At 39.2% G+C, this 19,183-nt stretch overlaps 1 protein-coding gene across 1 annotated transcript in view; it reads right to left on the reverse strand.

The window, feature by feature from the left end:
* Positions 1-4,278: 4,278 nt before the first annotated feature.
* scn8aa (sodium channel, voltage gated, type VIII, alpha subunit a) overlaps positions 4,279-19,183 on the reverse strand; it is a 56,855-nt gene continuing 41,950 nt past the window's right edge. The window contains exons 21-27 of the mRNA XM_079850334.1: positions 15,072-15,194; positions 9,402-9,686; positions 9,246-9,299; positions 9,037-9,174; positions 8,811-8,915; positions 8,457-8,727; positions 4,279-8,344 (exon numbers count right to left, since the gene is read on the reverse strand). Of these exons, the coding sequence (XP_079706460.1) occupies positions 7,206-8,344; positions 8,457-8,727; positions 8,811-8,915; positions 9,037-9,174; positions 9,246-9,299; positions 9,402-9,686; positions 15,072-15,194 (2,115 nt within the window). The 3' untranslated portion in view covers positions 4,279-7,205. The remainder of the gene's footprint in view (positions 8,345-8,456; positions 8,728-8,810; positions 8,916-9,036; positions 9,175-9,245; positions 9,300-9,401; positions 9,687-15,071; positions 15,195-19,183) is intronic.

Consider the following 19,183-nt stretch of genomic DNA (forward strand, 5'->3'; position numbering starts at 1 on the left):
TTCAAGCTCTTTGTAAAGATGATACAACATTTAGCTGCAGCATTATTATGAGTAAGTGTTAGCAATCTTTTAGAAGCAACACAATAAAATCCTACAAACCTATGCATAAACATACCCCTATACATCACAGTGCAAATTCATGGTTGTCAACTGTGCACTTTGAGGAAAACATAAAAAAAAAATACTTCCTGAAAGATTTACAATATATAATAATTCAGATACATAAAGAGATAAATGAAATTCAGTCTTACAGCTTGTGAAAATAACAGTTAAAGGGATAGTTCACCCAAAAATTACAAATTTGTAATTTAGCTAAGCTACTCACCCTCAAGTTGTGTAAATATATATTGTTCTGCTGTATAGTCCTACATTTTTATCAATTTCTTTCTTCTGATGAACACAAAGGAAGATATTTTGAAGAATGTTTGTAACCAAACAATTCTGGGGCACCAATGACTTCCATAGTATTTTGTTTTCCATACTGGAAGCCAATGGGGTCGATCAACTGTTTGAAACATTCTTCAAAATATCTTCGTTTGTGATCAGCAAAACAAAGAAATTCATAAAGGTTTGGAACAACTTGAGGGTGAGTAAATGATGACAGAATTTTCATTTTTGGGTGAACTATCCCTTTAAGTGTGTCATTTGATTTATGCAATTATTTGGACATTTAGCACTATTTATTCAGCATGCCTACAATTACCCACAATCCAGCAGCACTATTCAGGTTGGTGTTCCTCCATTACACTTGTAGTTCCAGTGCAGTTTCATGCTGCTCAGTTGGAGTTCGAGAAACGTCGTGGCTTCTGTGATTGGTGGATAGCATGATGACTTGAGTGATACAGCACCCTCCTCCTCCCTCTCTCATTGATTCACTGGACTCTCTTTAAAGGTGGAGTCTGAAAGCTCCACCACCAGACCATAAATCAAAGCAGCTGGTTAGTTTGTAGCTTACCACCACCAGACTTCAGCAGATCAGATCACAACAGATCGACCGGGGGGAAAACACAAGACTTCATTTATTTGGATTTTGGAATAAATAGATGAGAATTATGAAATGGCATTGAGCTCACAATGCCATTGTTTCTTATAAATACAGTCCCTCAAAAACAGTCTGAAATGAAGGTCATATTTACTTGTATGCATGTTAGGGTGAATCGGTTCATTAATTAGGTCAAGCCCGTATAGCCTGCAAGATCACCGATTACTAAAGCCACATTTTTTTTGCCCAGTGAAACATTGAGAGCAAAATTCTCGGTGCGCCTTCGATCAGGCAGGAGGCATATTGACTGCATGCATGTTGTTCCTCCTCAGACACAGTTGGTGCAGGCAGTGGGCCAAACTGGGAGTGTGCTGCTGACTCAGCCACCAATGGTGCATTCATTTATCTGCACTGCAGTGCTCCGCCGCACCCTCTCTCCTCTCGGTCTTCCCGCCTCGCTATACTGAAACGGGGGGTGGTGAGACAGACATTTTAAGATAAACACCAGGTCCTTACCATGAATGGCTGTGGCACCGATGGGGTGGGGGTGGAATATCGTGCTTCGTAAGGTTTGGCGATACGAGTAGCCTAAAGGAGGAGGAGGGGGGGCAAGAGAACAAGCCTTGTGACTTGCAGAAAGAGAGCAGGGACAGAATCCTGCTCAGCTGTGAAATGGAGGAAAGGCGAGGAAAAACATTCATGTTCGCGCTAGCTTCTTTCTGCTTTGTTCTAATTTTAGACATTTTCCTTTCTGGCGTCTTTTTTTAAAGGCAACGGAAACCAAAAATGAAACTTCTGACTGACCTTCTTCCACGGAACATAATTTTATGAAGAACATCCTGATCTTTTTTCCCCCAATGTAAATAGGAATAAATGAGGACTGGTGCGGTCAAGCTCCAAAATGACCAAAAAAAAAAAGAAAAGAAAAAAAGTGTGATCCATCTGATTCGTACATTATACATGAAATCATACATTTTTTTTCTGACAAACAGGTCAAAATTAAAGTCGTTATTTAATGAAGGGGGAAAAAAATGTCTGTTCAGTTCATAAGAAGGTAATGAGCCCATAAAGGGACATGGTGAAGAACAAAATTATATACAATTATTTAAAATTATATAAAAGAAAATTATTTGGATAAACTACAGATAAACTTGAAAGGGACATTGGTCAGTGGTTCTCAACCATTTGACTCCAAGGCCCCCTACTGTCCACAATAAATATTCAAAGGCCCTGATGATTTTTCCAGTCGTTTTAATCTACTGGATAAGGATTAAGGATAAGAAGTCCTCTTGAGGCCCCCTGAGAACCATTCATTCATTCATAAATCTGACCGATTCGGTTCTCAAGATCAAGTCACGGGCAAGATTATGAGTGAACAGTGACATATTTCAGTTGGTTTCTCAAAAGCTTTTTTATGGTTTTGGTTTGCGCACATGTCATGGACAACATTTATGGGTTTTTTGGGAAGCGTGAAGGCTTCAGTCCCCAATTCTATGGAAAATAATGACATACATTATTCAAAATGTTCTCCTTTCGGGATACACAGAGAAAAGTAACATAAGGTCAAGTAAATTATAACTCTGTTTTCATTATTGGCTGAACTAATCCTTTAACCATTGCTATACTGGTAAAAGTGCACATCAATTCAACCAAGAGCTAGTGGTCGGGGTGTACTCCCCCTGAGGTTATTCAGATGAGTGTCATTGATACTTAAGCTCACAGCTATAGCTTTCTATTGATCTTTCTGCTAAACCATGACTTACTAGATGAACAGAGGAGCATGTCTTGCCACAATCTGCAGTGACGCCGATAGAAGTGTTAGTGCAGATCCCATCTCACCTTGAGACTTATTTGAAAGACAAAACTCTCAATGATCAAAAAATTGCAAAATTCCCACAAAATTAAAGGTTTGAGATGACTTTCTTCTGCAGAACACAAACGATTTTTGAAAAATGTTAAGGATGTATTTTGTATAGGCAAATACAGTTTTTATTGTGGTCCACAGAAGAAAGAAATTCATACAGGATTGGAACATAAGTAGGCTAATTGAAGACCAAATGATCAATTATAAAAGAATAAAATTATCTGTAAAACATGCATTAATAGTTTTATGGAGGGCCAGTCATGAGTGTAGCAGATTAAGATTTCCTGATGTCATATGGGCACTAAATCTCATTCATGTTCAACAAAATCAGTGACGACTCTGTGCAACTGGAAGGCTGCTTTATTGTTAAAAAGTTTCGTGCTCAAATGAAGACAATCTTTTATATGTTCTTACTAAGAGTTCCAGTGGTTGTGCCATACACACCAATTATATGTCCTCCTACAACACCGTGTCAAACAAAACAACAGTTTGAAAAGCACTTTTGAAATCTTTTCAGCAAAATGGAAAGCATTTTAGTCATGCTAAAAATGGAAGTCCAGTAACTGAATATCGATACAAAAGTGAGTTTCAAAGATGGAAAGAACATAAAAGTCTGAAGGCAAGCTATACTTTTTTTCCTTTTTTTTTCTTCTTTTTTTTTACAAGCCAAGTGGATGATACACAAAGTACAGAAAACAGAACATCAGAAGATTTTGTAACATCAAATCTGGAAGAAGTGGGCTTGTTTTCTTGGTTGGTTTCAGTGTTCCTCTCTGGCATCACACCAGACGCCTTGTTCAGACTATAGTCCCTGATTTGCATTGAGCGCCATTTTGTATTCTCCTGTCTTTCCCCCACCATCAACTAAATGTTAAATATGGCATCATCCTCCAAAATTGCAGTGAAATGCAATCCAGAAAATGTAGGAACATGGAGAAAATGCAGAAAAAGGCACACGACAATTAGTGAAGTAGCACTAGAAACAGACCACTGAACACATAAAAACTGGATACGAAATGCATACAAAACTGTTGTTCAGGCCCACGAGTACCAGCACTGAAGTGTTCGGGGAGGCCTTTAGAGTAGAATACATTAACTGCTCTGTGACTGTTTTAGACTTTCAGGCTCGGGTGGGTGACCACACAATGTCCATAGGCAGGACGGCGCATATATGTGCATTCACGTGTAAATGTGTGTTTGTATGCATGTCTATAAAACCTCAAGGTTACAGAGGTGTGCTGGTTGCATAACCCTCTCGTCATACAGTATCAGATTAAAACATCCAAGCAGCGCTGATAACAATTGTGCGCGAGTTCGTCTCCAACATAATTTTTTCGACATCCACTGGACACGTTGCATATAAATGAAATATTACAGTGCTCATTTGTATATCCTTTCATATGTATATCCTGTCAAAAGTTTGGAAACTACAATGTTTTTGAAAGAAGTCTCTTATGCTCACCAAGGCTGCATTTATTTAATCAAAAATACAGTAAAAACAGTCATATTGTGAAATATTATTCATTTAAAATAATTGTTTTCTATTTTAATCATTAAAAAAAAAAAATCTTGAGCACCAAATCAGCATATTAGAACGATTTCTGAAGGATCATCGGAAACTGAAGACTGAAGTAAAGATGCTGACAATTCAGCTTTGCCATCACAGGAAAAAATGACATTTTAAAAAGTATTCAAAAGAAAACAGTTCTTTTAATTTGTAATAATATTTTGCTATATTACTATATTTTCGTTTCCAAAATTTTGACAGGTACTGTATATTCTTTGTCTAAAAGAGTATTCTTGATACATTATATCATTCAGGTCCCTTTATCAAAAGTGAAATGTGTTAGAAAAACAAAAAATTAAAATATGTGACAAGGGCATCAGCTGGAAGCCATTCTATATCATTGTTATAATTTATTATTAGAGTAATAGCAGTAATTCTTTAAAATTCTGTATTTACAAAACCCACAACAAAGCATGCCATTTAAAAGAAAATAATATATTACAATGCTTATAGTTTTCCTCAAAAAGTTCATTCTTTTCAGCAATTGTGCCATGTACATCATAGCCCCCTCCTGTACATTGAATGATACATTAACTTGTCATACAGTGAGTGAGAGTGATTTTTCATTTCACGTCTGAACTAAAATGGGAGTTGGGGGAACTACATGGTAGTCTAAGTGTTTCACCAGGCTTCATTTGGTTTAAGTCCACAGCACCTATGCTGATTTAGAGATCTCAGGCAGTAAGCAGACCAACAGGTCTAAGAAGTAGAGGAAGTGGGTTTGTAAACTGGTGCACTCTCCAGCACTCCGGCTCTGGTGGCGTACGTCTACTGACCCAGCAGTTTAATATATCCTATGATCTTTCATAACCTTATACCTACAGTTTGTATCAGCATTGTATTATGTTGTCTGTGGTCCACTGTAACACCTTATACTGGGCTAGCCCACACCAGAATAAGCATTCATTCCTACCAAACAGAAGAGGCAATGAAACGACACTCAAATTACTGTAAACGTAAGAATTACTGTTGCAAATCGAATCAATTTCCATTGCACCCAGAGCAAGAAAGGATGGCAGTTTGCTCAAAAGGTAGCAACATAGGTAAAAAAGCCAATTTGTAGTACCACCACCATCATAAACTGCATGCTATCAGACAACACAAGTACTCATCACTTCATTCTAAAACTGTCGCCTGCTTTGTTTTCCTGCTGTGTGAGGCCAGTTTTACGTGTATAATCCGAGCTATACCAAATACTCATGAGTCACTTTTTCATTCAACAAGGAGAAAGCTATTAACATCTACAGGATGCATTAAAAATGGCTACTCGAGTGCTTTCCTCAACATCTTTAAGACAAAACAAGATGCTAACACAACTGACAACCCCTTTAAATGGTTAACACGAGGATGTGCTGACATGAAGACAAGTACCTCCAGGAAAATCGAAGAGATTGCCTCCCACTGAGGTCTGACAAAGCATTGTAAGGGTTAAAATGGCATGTACCTTTTGAAGATCTACTCAAGGCCCAACTGGAGCCTCAGCTGCACATTGAGGGGCAGTTGAATTATATTGCTGGTGCAAAAAAACAAATCAAGGTTTATGAACCCAAGATTTGATTAGAGTGAAATCGTTTCTCCAAATTTTCCTCTCAACTTCTCCTCAAGTCCAGGGCAGTGAAACACCTCTATGGGTGGACGAATGTGCAGTTGCCACACTGTATATCCAAACGAATGAATAGCTTTGATCGGCCACCTTAAAATACACACATGACGCATGGTGTGAGAACCGGTTAATCAGGAAGCAAGCTTTACGAGGGGTAAGTATAAATATACTTGTCATAGCCAGTAGTTAAATATGTTGCTATTGACCAATCATTTCCCAGCTATATCTATTTAATTTGATTATTAGTGGACAGTATCGAAAGTATGGTCAAGCCACTGATGTGGTTTGAGTAGTAGTGTCAAGTGGACTATGATTATACATGCATGATTCCTGATCAAAACATGCCACCATGCAAATCATTTCTATGCATTGAACGAGCACAATTAATTATTTATTTACCAGGAACTCGGTCTGAATAAGTCTCTTTCAGCCCAAGTCAAAACCCTGATAAACCCCAACCCATTATCGATGTGAAAGCCCATGTATAAAATGTCTTTTTTTTTTCCTGTAAGTATAACAAAGAGATGATGACGAGATGAATGACATGGGCTGAACTTTTCCCCTAATTTTTGTGGGTCAAATAAGGTGGGGTATTCATCACAACAACGGAAAACCCTTGCATATTGTTCCGTTTTGTTTTTTGTTTTTTTTCTGCAGACACTCCACATGATTGATTTAACATCGTTATTACTGGTTCACCTATGGTTAAAATACAACATCCCAGAATCCTCCTGGGATGAGCGGGAGGTTTCTGTCGGATTTCGGCAGTGTAGTGTTTGAAAGGGATGTCCGTAGCAGAGGAATGCTGAACTCCACACATGGTGGTGCAAAGGAATCCATCTAATGAGTTTACTTTGTACTGCTTCGTCCTTTGGCAGGTGGTCCCTATCAAAGATGTCTGCCATAGGTCATTATTTTATTTCTCCTTGTAAGTGCCTTTTGGCTGCAGTTGGAACAGTAAAATATTGGTCACTAAGCACAAATGTAAGACAGTAAGCTCATAGGTTGGTTTGGTCATCATCAAAGCTGTAAAAAACCAAGCTGCTTTCCTGTTGCACCGGTGCATTTGTTGTCTGTAAACAACCTTTTCCCCCAAAGATCTCTGTGTTTTTTGTTGCAAATGATTTTCTATACATTTGTTGGAACAGACAGTTTCAGTCTCGACTACGGAGTTCGGTCTCCATCGTTCCTAACACTTAGATTCCTTGACATCTTTTTGTTTTTTGCCCTTTTTGTCACTCTCCTCCAACTTCTCCTTCTCAGGTTTGGTCACGCTGTCGTAGGACGGCAGCGAGGCAGTAGAAGGTGTGCTCTCTTTCTTTTCCTGATTGGTCCCGCCGTTCTCCAGCCTGCTGCTGCCGAGCAAGCGCTTGCAGATGAAGCCTCTCCGAATGAGATATGCACGGTAAGAGCGCTGGATGACTGAGGCAGACATATGCTCCTGCTTGCGGCGCAGAGTGGTGGTGATGGGCTCAAAAGACACTTTGGAAGGATTGGCAGCAATGAATCGCTCTTCCATCTGTTGCCGCATCATGTCCAGGTCGCCGCTATCCCCCAGCACACGCTTGGTGAAGGCAAACAAGATGTCTAGGCAGTGAATGCGGTCGCCGCTTACCATGGGCAGGTCCATGGCGATCAGCTCTATTGTGTTGGGCTTGGGAACACGCAGCGGGTGCTCCAGAGTGTCAGCAAAATCACCCAGCTTGGCAAAGGTAATGAACTGGGAAGCAGTGGGGTCAAACTTTTCCCAGATCTCGTAGAAGGACTCAAAGTCGTCCTCACAAAGTGGGTCAGCACTCTCCTCTGTGGCGACGCTGAAGTTCTCCAGAATGATGGCGATGTACATGTTTACCACGATGAGAAACGAGACAATGATGTACATGACGAAGAAGAAGATGCCCACTGAAGGGTTTCCGCAGTCACCTTTCACCGTAGTACCTGGATTCTCCTTCTTCGGATCGCAATCTGGTGGGTAATTGAGAATGGGAGCGAGAAGGCCGTCCCATCCCGCTGAGGTGGTTATCATGAACAGACAGATCATGCTATTCCCAAATGTTTCAAAGTTATACATGTCATCTATGCCAGCCTCCCGCTTCACATAGGCAAAGTTTGACATGCCAAAAATAGAAAAGATGAACATGACCAAGAACAGCAGAAGGCCGATATTGAACAGGGCCGGCAGTGACATCATCAGGGCAAACAGTAAAGTCCGAATGCCCTTTGCTCCTTTGATCAGACGCAAGATACGCCCAATTCGAGCCAGGCGGATTACCCTGAACAACGTTGGAGACACAAAGTACTTCTCAATCAGGTCAGCCAAGAACATACCTGTGGTTTGGGTGATACGAAACAAGGAGAAGAAGAGGACAAAATTAGCCAAAAATGAAGTGCTGTATTTCAAAGCGTAAATAAAAAAGTCCATGAAACATTGTTCACTTACCCACAATAGAGAGAATGACCACAACACAATCAAATATGTTCCAGCCGTTGGTGAAGTAATAATGACGCAGTGCAAAGAGCTTCAGGACAAATTCAGAGGTAAAGGACACAATGAAGATGAAGTTGACCCAGTACAAAATATTTTCGGTCTCTTGTGACTGATCGTCAGTCTCAACCATCATGGTGACCATGTTCAAACAGATGAGGATCATGATGGAAATATCAAAGACCTGCTGTGTCACAAAGTCAAACACCATCCCCTGGAGCTTGTTCTGAAGAAGAGAAAAATAGCACAAATTAGGACTATTTGTGTCAAGTCAGTAAGCACAGTATCACTTTTTTAACAGTGATGTACCTGGGGTCTGGGTATGGGTTTCTGAGGTTTCTTTGAGCCAAGTTTCTTCATAGCATTGTAGTACTTCTTCTGTTCCTCAGTCATGAATATATCCTGACCTCCAAAGTATAGTCATAAATAATATTTGGTTAAAATCTACTCAAAAAGCAAAAGTTAAAGTTAAAGTGAAAACCACTCTTTAGAATGAGCAAATAGTTTTAAGTAAAGGTAAAAAGTGGACACTTATCTTTTTCTTTTGCTGGTTAAAGTTATCGATGATGACACCAATGAAGAGGTTGAGGGTGAAGAAAGAGCCGAATATAATAAAGATGACAAAGTAGATGTACATGTAGATGTTGTCCTCATACTTCGGTTGGTCTCCCACCTGAGGAGAGAAATATATTTTAAACAGGTACTTTGATTCAGGTTGCAGTTAAGATTGCTCAAAAATCTCACCTTTCGCGAGTCAACTGCTGCGTACATGATGTCCATCCATCCTTTAAAGGTTGCCTTAGAGGTAGAAAGGGAAAGTTAATATCAGTGTTATATCAACACTATTTCTTTAGCCAGTGTACCATCTAACAAGAGACTAAAACACTCAGGTAGACTTACCACTTGCAGTAGAGCCAAGTAACCAGCGCCCACATTGTCAAAGTTGATTTTGACGTTCTTCCAGCGCACCTCAGTGTGGTTCAGTTGCATCAAATATAGGCAATCTGATTTGTTGTTGACCGTTTCGATATCGAAGTATGCTTTTTCGGTCTGGTTGTAGCAGTAGTAGTACTTCCCCGCAAACAGGTTGACACCCATGATACTGAAAATCAGCCAAAAGATGAGGCAAACCAGCAACACATTCATAATGGAAGGGATGGCACCCACCAAGGCGTTGACTACCACCTAGAGCAGAGTAGGACAGACAAGGCGGCATAGTGTAAGAGACGGGGAAAGGCCTAGCATACAGAAACACATTCAAACACACTCACATTTGTGGCTGCATATTTGGATGGCACAACAAACAAAGAATGCCACTATGAACATTGCTCAAGTTCAAATATTAACAAATGATATACTCTCTTTAATTCATGTTTCAGTCACATGGTCATCCAAGAAAACAGCTTGAAGCTCATTGTCTGAACGGTACGATAAAATTTGTTCAATTTCTTGCTATAATTCTTTGCTTGACTTAAGCTGCTTTTATGTTGTTTTCCCACACAGGAGACAACTTCAGGTCAAGGGATCTAAGCTAAAAATAAAAGTCTTACAGCAGACTTCGGCTGCAAGCAGTTTTTCATTGTGTTCGCAATGAATTCAGCCTTGTTATACTAAAAGATCTCCCTATTCATTCCCAAAGTCATTTTTTAGAAAGTATGAAAGATGCGGTCACCTTGCATTACATGAGGCTGCAGACAGGCAGCAACATACTTTGTGACAAAACCAGCAACCAAATAGTATTAATTTGCATTCCTGCACATATATAATAGTCTCTTTTGGTTGTTCAAGAATAGTATTTTACCTAAAACAACAGTTCTTCTAAGATAGCTGCAGTGTGGTGGGCTATTGCTCGCTGACTATAGACTGGTTGTGATGTATCAACACTGCATGTTTAGTTCATGAATATCAATTCATAACCAAATGGTTAAGTCTCTTTAAGGTTATTATAAATAGTCAAGCAATTAACTTAGTGGGATTTGTAAATTGATTGGTTGGTGGAATGTGAGTTGGAGAAGAGGTTTGGGAAACCTGTCAGCACAAATAGCTTTAAACAAACATTTTGTTTTTCTTGGGTGGCCTACGACCTTTACAAAGTTAACACTATTTCTTGCAAATACTAGTTTCAAGAAATCTTTTCAATCTCAAAAATAAGTGATTCTCTATTCTGGTCCTGGACAACCCCAGCACTGCACAACATGGATGTTGCACAACATGTTCTGTGTACTGGATTTGATGAAGAACTTACAGAATTTACTTTTTTTAACAGTCGAGAAGTATGTATTCAGGTGTGTTGTATGAATACAATCTTGACACACTACATCCAACATGCTGGCACAGTTACGTGACCAATGAGGCCACTGTAGAGGAGTAAAGTGCCAGACACACAATTCAGAATCTCTGTGGAAGCAGCAGGTTATTTGGGTATTTTTCTCCTTTATTAATATATATTGTATGCATATTGAGACCTAAAAGTACTACTAATAAAACGTGAGGTGCTGGGGTCTTCCAGGACCATGGCCCTAAATAGTATCCATTTGACTTAGCAGTATATTTATAAAAATGAATGCAACACCTTCCATACAAATATGCCACACAGACTCACACAACGACTTCTACATACCCAAAGCAAACATTTGCACCCTTAAAACTACAACCCACCACCCAACTACTTTAACGTAGCAATGGCAAGCTTGAGTAACATAAAACATTTTACATCAACCCATCCTCCCCGCACCCCTTTTGCCTCCAAGTCCCTCCCCTCCCCCACCGTCCCAGTCAGGACACTGTCCATCAGTGATTAGCGATGAGCAGAGCGTGCCAGGAGACGCTCACTAACTGTGTTAGGCAGCCGAGCCGCAGCTCTCAGGCAGGCAGCTGAGCATGCAGATCTCTCACATACTGAAAAGTGGAGCCATATTCCCCCCTTAAACACACAGAGAGGCACAAAGGACAGCAGGATTCTCTCAGCAAGTGCAGAGGACCAGTCTGACTTTAGCTGGTGCTTTTGACTGCTGATTTGTTTTACGTATTCAAAGAGAAATACAGGACGAGTAATAATGATAGACTAGGTAAGAATTTGGAGTGCTTAAGATTAAAGGAAAAGATCCCCAGGAAAAAGCACTTGTCAGGAGAATTCCTGTCCATCTTTCAATAGAGACTACATGTTCAAATGTCACATAGACATAAAATATCTTTGTGAGAATCGACACAGATATTAAAGTGAGGGAAAATGGCTTTCAAAAGTGCATAATGTGCAATTGAACAGGACATGCGTGTTACATGACATCTTTGTGCAATCTCAAGAACCATTAAAATTAATAAATAAATGGACAGGAGAGGCAGCAGTGTGGAGAGATATCTGCTATTTCAAAGCTGGCTGGGGTTTGATAAATGTTTGTTAGGATAGAATGATTGAATAAGGTCAATCGATTTCCAGTTAATCAAAACATACATCAAACAAGAATTATTTCCTAATATACTGGGTTGTTGTATCAGGTCAGAGAATTGGCTGTTAAAAAGGGCAAACACTCCACAGTCTAAGCGGGTTTTTTCTCTACAAAGTTGTGTCTCCTTGTCAAAACATTTATTAATTTTTAACTTTTTTTGTGCTAATTTCAAACAAAACAGCATATCAGTTGATGAACTTTGATATCGACTATTCTCTAGGGTAAGAACTCATTGTTCTCTCTGTACTTTGACTAATATGTTACTACAGGTTACATAAAATTGATTTCACACACCCTCATGAATCCAATTATAGGTACATAAACAGAACAAATCTATGAAAACCATTTTGATTCACCCAAAAATGACGGTCTAATCTAAGTACAATACTAAAGGTATTAAGAGAAAGAAGACAGAAAGACAGACACAAACTAATTACAAAAAACTATCAAATAAAATGCCATAAAATGCTATAACAGTGCTCCAGAATAAAATAAAAATGACTAGGGACCCACTGGCTCTTAAAATAAAACATTTAAAAGCCAAATGACTAAAAATAAAGTAAAATATTCCATTTTTTTAAATTATTATTATATAAGTAATAGTTCCTGGTTCATTGGATTGAAAATGAATTGGGCTTCAGCAAGGGAACTTATTGCCAGAATGATTCACTGACTGAGCGAGTCTGACTCAGACGACTAAATCACAAGCATGTTCGTGTCATGAATCTTAAACACATTCAAATGAGACGCTTCACAAGAGTAATTTTTTCAAAGCGGGATGGATATCATGGCTTGCACTGTTCTTTGTGTACGATCTAACAAGATTATATCTGACAAAACCGCATATGGATGCAAACAAACTCGACAATGGTGACTAGATTTTAGATTGGTCGCAAATTTTTGTACATTTGCAACCATTTTAGTTGCAGTCTGGAGCCCTGTTTATATATAAGTGCAAACATAACATCAAATACAGCTTTAATTTTGATAACTGAGAAACCTTGTCTGTCATTTTTGGGTTCAGATATACCTTTCGTCATAACAGCAGTGTGAGATCACAGAATCTCTTTAGTCTGATTACTTTATGCTTCACACTGTTTGAAAATAAAAACTACAGACTTCACACTTGCTATTTGTTCCAAAGTCTTGCACATTTCCTAAGCTTCTGTGTTGGCTACTTATAAAACCACTGATTATTAGTAACTATTATAAATGCCCTAACTAATCAAATCTAAAAGACATCATCCACTCCAAATTGCTAAAGGCTTCAAATGGAAACCAGCTGGAAAATACAAATAGATACAGAAGCTTAGCAAATATCTCCCCTCTCAGACTCCGGGTTTTTCTTTTTACAGTTCCATGTGCAGATCCAAGACAAGCAAAGAGGGGTGAGGTGAGCCTCCAGCGGATTGGCTCCTCAAACGCTGCTCTGGGCTGGGCAGCGCGGGGCCAGATGGGCTGAAGTGAACAGTGTGAAATGAAGGAAGGGAGGGAGGGAGGGAAGGAAGGAGGGGGCTGCACGGTGCTGCAGGTGAGGGGCAGGGAGAAGGTGAGGGGGGGTTGAGAGGGTACAGAAGCTCAGGGCAACCAGTCCACAGGTAAGAGAAGAAAGACTGAAAGTGACAACAACCAGGTGCAACTGTTCACAACCATCAAAGGTGTCAAATTTGTTAAGATGACGACTATGGATGACCTGCATGTGTTCAAACATTCAGCACTAACAGGCAATTATCATTTCTGGTTAAACTATCACTCTGACGTATTCTTGCACTTTGACTGAAGTAAAAAAAGTAAAATGTTTCACATTGACCAATTGACTCTTTGCTAAGGTCTGCATTCTTGATATATGCCATATCAGGATTTGGCTCTTTAATAATTCAAGTCAATGCTAATTTTACAACAATTATACTAGTATTCCAAAAGTGTGGGATCATTTTATTTTATTTTTTTTTTATGTTTTTGAGAGAAGTTGAGCATTTATCTAGACAAATTACAATTTAAAATAAAAGTTTTCAATTTTAATACATTTTAAAATTATGGCAAACATTGCTGCTATAGGGAAAAACCAGAGGATATACGTGAAGTATTTTTTGAAATCGTTAAATCAATCTTTACAAGTGCATGATGTGGATTATAATCATACCATTATATGATGTATCATTCCAAAATTAACATGTATGACACCAATATGGGCATCAACATTTGGATGATGCAGTTCTATTTATTTAATGTAATGAGTTATACAATAAAATATAACTTTTAGCGGTTCTGTTGATTCAAAGTCCCATCAGCTTTCAATCATGTTACTGTGCAATTTGTGTAATTTTTTTTTTTGAAAGATGCTTTACTATATCATACTTCATTCTATTTTACGTAATATCAATTAAAATTTTGCATATTTATGAGCACATTTTAATGAATCACACGGAGCAAGTAACTGAAACCGGGTGGGAGCTTAGCAAGGGTCATTTATATTAAATGTTCCTTACTGTACGAGAGTATCTAGTTTCCTGTAGTACTAGTGAAGTGGGGACCTCAGTGGTAAAGTGTGCTGTGCTGCTGGTTGTTCTCTGAGAGACAGGGTCAGTGTAACAGAAATGAAAGGAAGGGGGCTCTCCATCAAAAGCAGAAGTTAAGAGTCAGGCTAAATGAACAGCCAATTGCAGATCAAATGCTTTGTGAAATGAGAAGGGATTTGAATGGTGTTGTGTTTGGTTTGTAAATCATTTTTTCATGCTATTTTTCCCCCTCCAGGGCCAATTTGAAATATTATTTGTAATGAGGCAGCTTTGATCAATTTGACAATTACTTAAGTTAACTAGTAGTCAATCATACACCCAATTTCAGTTAAATTAGGGAACAGAGATGCTTTTCACATCCTATGTTTCACAGTTATCTCAGCTGCGTCATGACTGGATCATTAATGTGGTACAGAAGAGGTGTACATGAAAAGGATAGGCCCTTTTCATTGGCGGCTGTCTATAAAAAAAAAATCCCCCGGTATGATTTTGGTGGTCCTTGTCGTTTGCTTTTTTTTTGCTTTTTTTTTTTTCGATCAGTTCTAGCATGCTGTAACTGCTGAATGGGCATGCAGAGAGATCAGCTCTATAGCTTTGTATCTTACCCTCATCCCTTCAAAACGTGACAATGCTCTGAGGGGTCTCAGGGCCCTTAGTGTCCTGAGTGATTTAATGGGCCCTAGATCGGAGTAGCCCAGCGCATTAGCTATAAGGCTGACTATAGACACCTACACAGAAACAGAGAAGCAAAAAAGGATCCATACTGTTAGACGGGAGAAAGCTCTTGAGGGAAAAGATGGCCTCTTGAGCTGCTGGAACGTTGGTTTACACACATACACAACAGTTCGGATGGGTATATACATATATAACACTGCATTTATACATGTATATATCCCCAAGAAGGAGAGAGAGAGATTGAAATACTCATGTTTAGTATTGGTTACAGGTAAAGATAGGGGTTCAGAGGCAGAGGATAAACCCAGGATTTTGCGCTCTGTTAGTTTTGGGAAGTCACCAACCCTTGTAAGCTTCCTTACACCTGTGGAGAAACTTGTGGTTGAAAGAAAGAGACAGAGAGAGAAGCATAAGACTCCAACACAAGAAGACAGAGAAGCGCAAAACACAAGGCTGATGAAGTACGTTAGGAGACCTTGGGGACGTGGGGGTTGAGAAGATAGAGGTGACCCCTGCATATGCATTAAAAAGAAATCAACCCAACATACTGCAAGAACCTTACCCTTGCCCTTCTAACATTGTCTCTCCATGTGGCTCTTGGCTGAGGCATTAAATCCCATTTACTTTAAGACAGACAAACTAATGGAACCTGTGAGAAAGAATACAGGTAAACATGTACATGTATGCCAAATTGCAAGTTACATTGATTTTACTGTTTAAAGAGCATCACATTGACACAGTAACGTGACAGTGGAGGGGGAGATCAGGGGATCGCAGATAGTAAATGGACATTAGACAGCACTCAAAGGACAAAAATCACTCTGCGGGAACTCAAGCCCTGGTGAATCTCAAAATGCCATCCATTGTGGAAAGGTAAACGTCCTCCATGCTAGCAGAAAGGATAAAACGTACGTGAACGCAAAGGGCAGAAAGGTCATATCGGTCAAAATGACTCTCCAGAGAAACATATTGATTATTTTCATGAGTCAAAGGTGTCAATGAAAAGGACTGGCACAAATAAGAATGTCAAAAAAGCTTGTTATTGTTCAGAACCAAAAATTTCAATGGATAGGCAGTGGCATTGGGACACCAGGCTTGAGCACCCCTATGAAAAGGAATACAAACAGACCTGCACACCTCCAACCAACCACTGACGAAGACTTGGTAAAAACACAGCAAAAGTCCACAACATCGAAAGCTAACCAACTCACAGAGGGGATTCTATTAAAGGTGAAAGCTTTATTCTCAATGGCATGATGATATCATGTTCCTTCACTGAAGAAACCACTCTAGCGGACATTTAAGAAACCACAAGCCAAGAACTGGCAGTCTTCAATAGGTTTGACCCACAAGGGCATGGTTTGCATCAATAATCTCTAAACAATAAATAAACAAATAAATCCACTGTTAAATTATAATGAAAATTTTTATTGATTTAATGGCATAAATTTAAATAAACTAGTTTTTTGTTTCACATATTTAAAAATAAAAAATACTGATTTTCTCAAGAGTTCCTCGTTTTATGCTAGATACTGTAACTTCACAAAATCAGTCCTTTACTGGAGATTCTGTGCAATAAAGCTTTCTCCTTCATCTACAGATCATGTGATCTTTGGGGGTAATTGTCACCTTTAGCCTCAGTCGGAACCCACAAGCGCCCCTTTATGGAGGGCCCCGGGGCCCCCTGAACCGGCTGAGATGGCCCCTCAGTGTAAGCTTTCTTCATCTGCCGGCACTCTCGCTCTGCAAGGCAAGGTCAATGAGATGTGTGGCTGTGACCAAATGAAGACAGAAAAAAAATATCAACTGAAACGGAATAGATTCAAAACATAATCAAAAATGGCTGATGTTTGTCACTCATACCATTACGTGATCAGTTATTAAGTGAATTTTCCCCTAATAAAATTAAGTTAATAAAGCATTATATTCAAATAATAGATATATTTTTGGAATGGATTATAACTCACACACTCCCTTAACATAAAAAATAAAAAAACTAGAAATATGAGCAATCAATGGTTGATGGCACAGATATATAGTATGACACAGACTATGAGAAATAATGGCACATATACACAGTATATAAATATACATAAACACACAACACAAACACATGCTAGATATGATGCCGGCCCCGTGTGAAAGCCCTCTGAGCATCACACCCATAAAAGCAAAGAACAGTGGAGGAACAGAGCATTGACTAGTCAGGAGGACAACTCACCGTCTGCTGCATGTCCTCAACATCAACACATCTCAGCACTACCTCAAGGAAGGGAAGAGCAGGTGTGAGTGGGGAAGGGAGGAATGAACTTTTGATCCATCTTTGGGATAAGGAGTTCTTCCCAACTAGCACAAGTGTCAGTCCAGAAACCCAGAAATAGTCACGGAGGACTATAGCTTCCATCAGCCTCAATTAGGACTGAGGAATAGGGGTTATTGGACAGAGGGTAGGTATGTACTGTAGTAAGAGCAAACTCACAAACATGAGTTTGTGTTTTTTCTTTTTAGCAGTGGGATGAATCCTTAGTCAATTGCTGGATGGTCAGATTATGTGTTATGCTGCATTCCATTTTAAGTCAGATGTGGGATTTTCCTACTTAATATCATAAGATTTCAGAACAAAAAAACAATGCACTGTCCCAATGCTCAGAAGATGTACAAGATATACAGTATTAAGATCCATTAATGCCTTTGTTAGATGTTTTATCAAAAGCAACTTGCATTCAAGAAATACATTTTATCAGTTAATGCACTCCCTGTGAATCAAGTCCATTACCCTGACGTTACTAATGTCATTCTCCACCATTTGAACTACAGGAACACTACATCGTCCCTCCAGTTTTTCACGATATCGCTGAATACAACGCAAAATCAGCGATCCTGCATAATTCGCCATTTCAACGCAAAATAATCGCAAAAATGAAAAGGTCTCACAAAGAATAGATAATAACTATCTAATTGAGTTTAGGATACAGATGTCGCGCACATGATGTCAGTGAAACAGCGAAAGCAAACTTTTCTCACCTGCTGTCTCACATAAGTTCCAATGACCATGCGAAGCGAGTAAGAAACATGGACGAATGACCAAATAAAAGTATGAAATGCTTGTTGGTATTAAACAGAGTTATAAAAAGCGCAGCATACCACAAAAAGAAAATTTAATTCACATTTCTGTGGGTGCGCTTGCCGCCTGTCAGCACGCATGTACCAAATTGTGTTCTCTTTGTAGGCTTATTGCACTTGAATGGTCAGATACAAACATAATTATGCCAAAATGTCCATCTTGGTGGTTATGTCATATAGGTAGGGTAAGCAATTTTTTAAAAAACACTTTTTGTTATTCTGGTTGAAACTCTCTTCACATCCTGATAGCAATCAATAATAGAAGTGATCTAAAAAATTTGTCCAATCCATTCGGTCCTACCTGCGTGTCAGCCTATGTATTTCTATACCTCCATGCACCTGTTCGCACAGCCATCACACATCATCAGCGTGCTCCGTAAGGCTTGTAGACAGTCACCGAGCAGCAGCCGCCTTTTACAATTCCTCCAGAACCAAAACAACAAGCTTATGCTGTGTTCATGCCATGTCATAAACGTAATTATAAGATGGTAACCCATGACATTCTATCCAGAGCTGTTCACATCCTCAGACTTGGATTTATGCATTTCTCTGCCAGCACTATCAATGCCGAAATGAATCTGCAGCAGTCAGGTGGTAGCTCAGGTCCAAGCTCTGTAAGTTGTTTACGTTCATTATTATTGTAATGTTGTAATTTGGAGAGAGAGCTCTGAAGTGAGGGTGGGATCTAATGAGTTCAAAGCTTCCTTGCTATTACTAGCCTCTCCGAAATTGCCTACCCAACCTTTAAGTGAACAAACAGTTTGGGACACGTGTCAGTATTGGATCCGTGCATTACTGTAAGTCTTAAAGTAACCTAATATAGCCGCTGCTGTCTGTGTTGTAAATGTTAAACAACAACAGGGCAAAAAACAGTGTATATATATCTTCATGTTGTATTTATTTGTACTATTGTCATTTG

This window comes from Squalius cephalus (assembly GCF_949319135.1).
Source record: "Squalius cephalus genome assembly, chromosome: 18".
NCBI classification, from domain to species: domain Eukaryota; kingdom Metazoa; phylum Chordata; class Actinopteri; order Cypriniformes; family Leuciscidae; genus Squalius; species Squalius cephalus.